At 37.0% G+C, this 8,490-nt stretch overlaps 1 protein-coding gene across 1 annotated transcript in view; it reads left to right on the forward strand.

Annotated features, from left to right (window-relative positions):
* AK9 (adenylate kinase 9) overlaps positions 1–8,490 on the forward strand; it is a 233,855-nt gene that overhangs the window by 169,751 nt on the left and 55,614 nt on the right. Inside the window, exons 24-25 of the mRNA XM_006881222.1 lie at positions 5,477–5,737; positions 6,330–6,454. Of these exons, the coding sequence (XP_006881284.1) occupies positions 5,477–5,737; positions 6,330–6,454 (386 nt within the window). The remainder of the gene's footprint in view (positions 1–5,476; positions 5,738–6,329; positions 6,455–8,490) is intronic.

Below are 8,490 nucleotides of genomic sequence, written 5' to 3' on the forward strand. Positions count from 1 at the left end.
CTCCTGTGATGACAGAAATACCTAGTTATATATATATTCTATTCTATTCTATTCTATATTATTATAGCCTCTGAAAATATGCTCAAGGGTAATAAGCTATGAGTTGGTGACAACTGCACAACAATGACTTTGATTATAGATTTTGATATTAACACACTTGGGTGCTAACTGAAGGTTTGTCAGGTCAAGTTCACAAAGAGTCATTTATCCTCATTCTCAAAAGACTCAAGCTCTTGCTTTACCACCAGCATCATCGTTCTTGGCAATTTCACCATTCATGTGGATGATCTACACTGTGCCTTCACTGGTTTGAGGGTTCCTCATCTATAAAATAGAAATTATAGGCATTGCTGAATGCCTATATTTCATAATTAGAACGTTTTTGTATGGTAGAGATATTTTTTATCATGTTTAAGAAAGAGTAAAGAGTAAGACAGAAAAAGTAAGAGTAAACATTCTTTATGCACTGACACTTCTTTCAAAACAAATTTAAATGTTTAATTTTATGGAATGCCTTTTGGCATCTGATATTAAGATGATCCTATAGGAATAACCTTGAATTCCTGATTAGATCAGCTGGTTAGGACACAGTGTAGTGTCTTCCTCAGGGATCTCTGGCAACATAGTCCATAGGGAGCTCCAGCAGTTCCATATAAGATGACAATTTCTTCCCATAAGATTTATGGCCTCAGAATCCCAATGGAGGGTCAACAGTGAGTTGGTTCCACCTCAATAGCAAAGTGTTTGAGATAAGAATGATCTAAATACTCATCAACAGGTAATAAGTATATTGTGGGATGTACATAAAGTGGAATGTTATGAAACTATTAAAAATAATGAGGAGTTCACAAAACACAACATGGGTAGATATGGAGAACAGATTTTATTTTACTGAGTAAAATAAGTCAATCATAAAAAGACAAATATTACAAAGTCAAGGATATATAACCACACAGAAATCAGCATTGTTGATGGTTACCAAGGGTGGGAGGTAAGAAATTGGAAATCACTTAGTATATAGTAAGCACTTGTTTGGTGATGAGAAAGGCAATATGAATGAAGTCTGTACAGTTTGACCAAGGAAAATAAAGACATTAAGAACTACATAAGAAAAAGGAATACTTTCAGTAATTGCAATAATATATAAAAATTTGCAACAAAATAATGACCAAATATTACATTTAATACATACATATATCCTCTTGTGGTCACATGAATATGCATTAATATGTGTGCAAAGGAAGGTACATGTGAATATATACATGCATATAGAAGTGTACCTGTAGCCATACGTATATACATGTTGTGTGTGCTGCAAATGCATTCATATATTCAATAAAGCATATGAAAAGCACAGCTATGAAGTTTCTTAGATATATCTAAATACCCTGAGGGATTGGTATCTGAGTTAAAAAGCTTAGGACAACAGCCTCATGGAACAACTTAGTTAATGGTATAATAGAAAGATAGAATTCTATATCCCAATTTGTTAAGTAGCAACTGGAGTCTTAAAATCTTGCAAGCGGTCATCTAAGATACTATTGGTCTCTACTGTTCTGGAGCAAAGGAGAATGAAGAAATCAAGAGACTCAGACGAAAGTGGCCTATGTCAACATGACATCTTCTAGCATGCTACTAGAAGAAACAAATGATGCCCATTTACCATTATTACCCATTTTGACCATGGACATGATAGAAAGTTCTAGATAGAATGGAAGAGAAATTTAGAACAAACTTCAAATTCCTTAAGTAGAGTCAACCAACTGGATAGATAAAAACTAAAGAAGCCCATGATTCTATCTCCCCAAGTGTATTTTTTTTTATTTTAAACCAGAAGCTGTTTTTAGAGGTCCTCTATCAATCAAATCATAGATTGCATTATAAAATAAATAATATTACCTATACTCTGTTATAAAATAAACAAAATTAATGTGATTTATTAAGCAATCAGCTATATGAGACTAAATGGTCAATATTTACCCAAAAGCAAAGAGGCAAGGTAGAGGTAAGGGAAGATAGATCAAGAGAAAGAAAGCAAACAGAATGGGGGAAATGAGAAAGCTGATCCAATGTAAAACATAAACCCAGTGTATATGTAGAAAAGTTGGTATTTAAGAAAACCTTCACAAACGTAATTAAAAAAAAAATAAAGCAAAGCAAACAAAACTACTTCAAACTTATTGCCATCAAGTTGGAACTGACTCATAGCTGACCCTCTACCAGGGTTTCAGAGGCTATAAATCTCACAGGAGGAGGTTGTCCATCTTTCTCCTCAAAAGTCTTTACAAGGACTCTAATTTACATGTAAATTTCAGCTTAAAACATAATAAAGCATGTTGTGGTGGTGGTGTTTGTCATCAACTCTATGAACAAAAGACCTAATACCTTTCCATAAGCATTCGTCATTTCTCCAAGTTCATTAATTTCCAGTGGCATGTGATTTAGAAAGTGGATTCCACTCATGCTTTCAACCCTGTTTTACAACTGGGAGCTCCACCAAACACTGTCCATATGAAGAAACTTTATGGTATTTGATACCCAATGGCACAAGGTTTAGCCTCACAGCAAACCCAGGTTACTTCATACAGCACTTTGACAAAGAGTGATGTACAAAGTGGGAGAATGTTCCTCTAGATATAACACTAGTCTCATTTAGCAGTGGTTAAGTATCATCAAGTTGAATAAAACTCATAGTGACCCTTGCACAATAGACCTAAACTCTGTTCTATAACATCATTTCTGTACATTTATAGACTTTCAAGAGGCATCTAGCTTAGGAAGTGGATGCCACTCTTGCTTCCCAACCTGAATCAATCTGGAAGCTCCTCCAAACATTGTACATGATGGATAACCATTATGGAATTTGACACGACTATGGCTCAGTGACAGTATCACAGCAACTCCAAGTTATTCAGTACAAGAAATAGACAAACGATTGCTGTTTCACCTAAAAAATATTCCTTCTAAAATCAATTAAATTGCCCCGAAGGCCACAGGCCATCATACGCTAGGAGCCAACTCATAGAGTGGAGTCTCCAGGGGCCCACAGACCCAACCTTTCTCTACTGGATTTTAAAGACACACCTTAAGCAGGCCTTCACCCTTGGTCAAAAAGTTCAACTGACACTGCTTTTGGAGGGGAGGGAAACAGTAACACATATCAAACATGACCCCAAAAACTTCCCTTACATGACCTCCATGAAGATGTGAGCATATTTTAAAAAAAGAAAACTGCTACTATGGGTATTGATAAACCCTGACGACCACTGTGATGAATGACAGTAAAATCTGTGAAAGCCAGAAATTGGTGAGACTGCCTTGATTTTCTGAGTCTCACATGTTCAACAAGATGTAGTCCTCTCACTTCTTTTTCCTTCTCTAGTATGTGGTACAAAAGAATGTGGAAATTATCAAACAATACAAGTAATATCACATGCAAGCAAAATATTGCTGAAGATAATAAAAAATGGCTAGTAAATTGGCAGGAACTTCCAGAAGTTAAACTTGAGTTTAGAAGAGGCTGTAGAACCAGGAATATCATTGCTGATGTCAGATAGATCCTGGATGAAAACAGAACACCAGAAGAATGTCTGTGTTTTACTGACTATGCAAAGACATTTATTTGACTGTGTGGTCACAATGAATTATGGCTAACATTGAAAAGAACAGGAATCCCAGAACACATAATTGTGCTCACATGAACTCTATACCTAGACCAAGAACAAAGCAAGGGATCACAGCATGGCCTAAAATCGGGAAGGGTGTGTGTTGGGGTTTTATCCCGTCTAGATACCTATTCTGTCTGTATGCTGAGCAAAAAAGTCATGAAACTAGACACTGTGATGAAGAATATGGCAGGAAGAATAGGAGGAAGCCTCATCATCACCGTACATTGTTAGATGAAACAAACTTGCTTGCTGAATGAGGTAGACATGAAATGCTTGCTATAGAAAATCAAAGACTATAGCCTTCAATAGCGATTACATCTCAATATCAAGAAAGCAGACATTTTCACCACTGGACTAGTAGGCAACATCATGATAGATGGATAAAAGATTGAAACCATCAATTATTTCATCTTACTTGGATCCACAGTCAATACCTTCAGTGCCAACAGTCAGGAGGATCAGGAGACATAATGTTTTCCACAAGTCACTGTCATGGACCTCTCTGAACTACTGAAGACCAATGATATCCATCCGTGTGAAGACTAAGGTACACCTGATTGAGGCCACTGTCTTTTCCATCTCTTGCTATGCATCTGAGAGCTGGACAAGTATAAAGATGACAGAAGAATTGATGCCTATGAGCTGTAGTGTTGGAGAAGAATACTGAATGTCAAATGGACTGTCAAAAAAATTAACAGATATGCTTCTAAAAAGGTGCAGCCAGGGAGCTTTGGTGGCCTAATGGAAAGAAGCTGCACTACAAACCCAAAGGCAACCAGTTTGAGTCCATCAGCTGCTCTGTGGGAGAGGGATGGGCATTCTCCTCCTAGGCAATTGTCTCTGAAAACCCACTGGAGGGTCAGCTATGGGTCAGTTCCAACATGATACACAACAAAGAGAAAGAAAAACAAAACAAAAATATACAAAGGTGCAGCTAGAGTGCTTCTTAGAGGCAAGGACGGCAAAGCTTTGTCTCTCATACTTTGGATGTGTTGCTAGAAGAGGCTGTGCATACTGTAGTACATTGAAATCTAAAACCTTTGGAGAAGGAAGGAATTACATCTAATGCCAGTGCAGTCCCAAATTTGAAAATTTATAATTTTTATTTAAAGATGATGACAAAATGTTATCATTAATATACATTTTAAATAAAAAAAAAGAAGCTATGCTTTGGAAAGAGATATCATGCTTGAAAAGGTATATGGTCAGTGAAAGAGAGGAAGATTCCAACAACATGGATTGATGTGGTAACTGCAGCAATGGACCCATGTATTTCGCACGGCAAAGGAAAATATAGTCTTTGATTTTCAAGTCTGTTATTCACAGGGTTTCTAAGAGTCATACTTGACTTACTGGCACCTAACAACAACAGTAGTGAAAAATAGGGGTACTCTAGCGGCCTAGTGGTAAGGAATGGCACTACCAATCCAAAGGCAGGTGATTTGAATTTATCAGATGCTCTGAAGGAGAAAGAGGGCAGTCTCCTCCCATGCAATTTACAGCTGCTGAAAATCTGCAGGAGGATCTGCTATGAGTTGGTTCCAACTCAATGGCACAAAACAACAGTAATGAAAACTATGGGTTTTCTTCTGACTGGTTCCTAATGTACATCAGCTCTGATTTTTGCCAACTTTCACTGTATATAAATTGATAGGCTAACATTGTATCATCTTGGAGTTTGTGAAAATAGTCCTACTCTGTTTTAGAGGGAAATTTGTAATAAGCCTACTACATTTTCTAAAGTACTCAAAAGTTCCTTTTCTTTGCTCTCTCCTCTTCCAACTCCCCTAACCTGATCTCCATTACAGGCTCCTCCATTGAGACTGTGTATTGTGGGCCCCCATGGCTCTGGCAAAACTACATGTGGAAGTTATTTAGCTGAAAATTTGGGCATCTTTCACATTCAGTTTGAAGAAGTCCTTCAAGAAAAATTAATGCTCAAAACTGAGAGGAAATTTGGACCTGAATATGAGGAAGATTCTGAGGATGAACAAGCTGCAAAACAAGAAATTGAAGAGCTAGCAATGCAAGCAAATATTAAACTTGAAGAAGAAAGTACAAAGAAGCTTGTGGTAATTAATTAATACCTTCTTTGCAAATAGTCATTACTAGTGTTACTTTTTCCAAATAAAAGTAATATTAAATGCTATGAACTTTGTAATGAAGAATTTAAAAATCAACCTATAAAAAGCATTCATGAGATATCCCCTATTTGTTAAACACTACCCATCTAGAATAGAAGACACTGAGTTTCACATACCTCTTGTGAAAAATCAGAAAGCTTCCCTTCACAAGGCTTTGTAAAGAATTAATTTGGGGCTATGTTATTTGAAATGACAACAAAAACCAGCTAGCCACGTAAGTCAGTAATTTAGACTGTACAAGCTTTTAGCAAAAATGATGAGACAGAGACCCTAAGTCCTTTTATAAAAATTAGTCCTGCTAATCACAAGTCCTCCTTACTATCATGGCTATAATTTAATATTTATAACCGCATTAAGTGTTGGTTTAAGAATATAACTCAAATTTAAACTTTTAAAAAGAAACCATAGTTTTAAGAAAGAAAGTACCTGGAGGAAAAAAGCAGAGCTTTTCCCAATTATGAAATGTAGTATTCATTAATATAGTGCCATGCTTCACTTTCTGATTCTTTGCTTCCAGTCTCCAGAAATACAGCTTACAGAAGAGGAAGAAGCAATAAAATCAAATCTAATAGAAAATGATCCATTACCTCCAGAAATTCTAGAAGGAATTCTTTCTGATTGGTGGTATAAGGAACCAATACGGTATTTAAAATATATATCTATATAGTATTATGCTTTTATTTACTTTATTCTCAAAAGTTACAAATGTAATATAAATTACTAATGAGAAGACCTAACCCTTAAATAGACTCTCTGTTTTGAAAAACAGAAACAAATGCAAACCTCTAGGGAATGTGGGGCTGAGGTTTGGGTACCGGCATTTCTTTTAACCCAAAAGCACTTTAATCTGTGAACAATCTTCCAAAATATCTTTTGTAAGAAACTCCAATAATTAACTATAATCTTTACTGAGTTTCTCAGTAAATTCAGTGTCCTTCAGATCCCTGTCCACAAAGACACATGCTCGCCAAGCCTGGGAAATGTGTGCTGGGCATTCATTAGTAACCAACTGAAACCCCGTATCAGACTCCTCCCCTTTAATCAGCACTGGGTTCTCAGATCACCTGAGAAGATGACCAGTGGCAACGACAGGTTGCAACCCCACTCTCACCCCACATCTTGCTCCTTTTGTCCTTTGGCCCAGCTAGCTATATAAATGCCACATATAAAAGCTCATTGGCAGGAAGGATTGTTCATTTAAATCTCAGATCTAATGCCTGAAAATACAGACTGGCGAGTATCCTGTTTGAGTTGTCATGCTCTCCTCGGTCCTGGGGGGAGACTTGGAGAGGGAATTTCACCCTGTGCTACTCTAAGTTGTGCATCTTTGAGTTGATTCCAACTAATAGTGACAGAGATGAACTGCCCTCAAGGATTTTCAAGACTGTGATCTTTACTGGAGCAGATTGCCAGATATTTCTCCCATAGAGCTATTTAGTGGGTTTGAAAGGCAATGGTGTTTTAAGATTTTTTTAAATTTTTTTTCTTCATTTTATTCCCCCTCCACTTCTTCCCCTCCCCTAGCGCACCTTATAATGTGCTTGTTTGGGTTTGGTTTTGTTGCAGTTTTTTTAATTGGTTTGCTTACAAAATTGGTATAAGTTGTGTTTCACACTGTTCCTCATTCATATTGTGTTTCATATAATCATTCTCATACCTTATGTTTTATAAAATTAATCACCATTGGACCTTCCCCATCAATACCGTTTTTCACCCGGATCCTTCCCGTTTCCTTCCCACCCACCTACACCCACCAAACTGTGCAATACTGTGATTTTGCCCCTACCTATCCTCACCCCTCCACTCACACCCCTTCATGTTTTACTAGTTATCTATTTCTACAATAATGTTCTTATGCAGTATTTATTCTTATGAGACTGTGTTGATTCACTCAGCATAATGCTCTCCTGTCTCTCCAAAGTTATGTAATATTTTTAAAAATTATTCCTCCTGAGTGCTGCATAATATTCCATTGTGCGAATATACCACAATTTCTTAATCCATTCATTTGTGGTTGGATATTTGGGCTGTTTCGAAGTTCTTGTGATGATGAATAATGCTGCTATAAACACTGGTGTACAGATCTCCTTTGTGTCTCAGTTCTAATCTCCTTAAGGTACTGCACTACAATCCCAAACGCATGCAGTTTGAGGCCACCGGCTGCTCTGTGGAAGAAGGATGGAAAATCCCCTACTATGCAATTAACTGCCTCTGAAAACCCACTGGTGGGTCACCTATGGATCGGTTCTAACTATGGTACACAACAACATTTTCCTAGCAGTGGAATAGCTGGGTCATACAGAGTTTCTATGTTCAACTTTTTGAAGGAGTGCCAAACTGTCTTCCAGAATGTTTGTTATCATTTTACAGTCCCACCAACAGTGTAGGAGATTGGTGTTTATGGGAGCTTCTTGGGATGATTCTGATGCACTGTTACTGTTGAGAATCCTTGTTTTCTATCTATGTACACTGATTAAGAGCTAGACACTTTTCTCTTGATTTTTAAAAATTAGAGCGAAGCTTCTGAGAGACAGAATTCAACAGCATTGTCTTCCCGGTTTGTTTCTAGCCTCCCGCAGTCTCATATATTTTTCCCCTTTGACAGGGGAAAAATTATTTTATTAATTTTAATGGACATTTACATATATTTTGGATTTTCATTCATTTATTGCTGCACT

This window comes from Elephantulus edwardii, unplaced genomic scaffold, assembly GCF_000299155.1.
Source record: "Elephantulus edwardii isolate Elephantulus edwardi_28Jun2011 unplaced genomic scaffold, EleEdw1.0 scaffold00013, whole genome shotgun sequence".
NCBI classification, from domain to species: domain Eukaryota; kingdom Metazoa; phylum Chordata; class Mammalia; order Macroscelidea; family Macroscelididae; genus Elephantulus; species Elephantulus edwardii.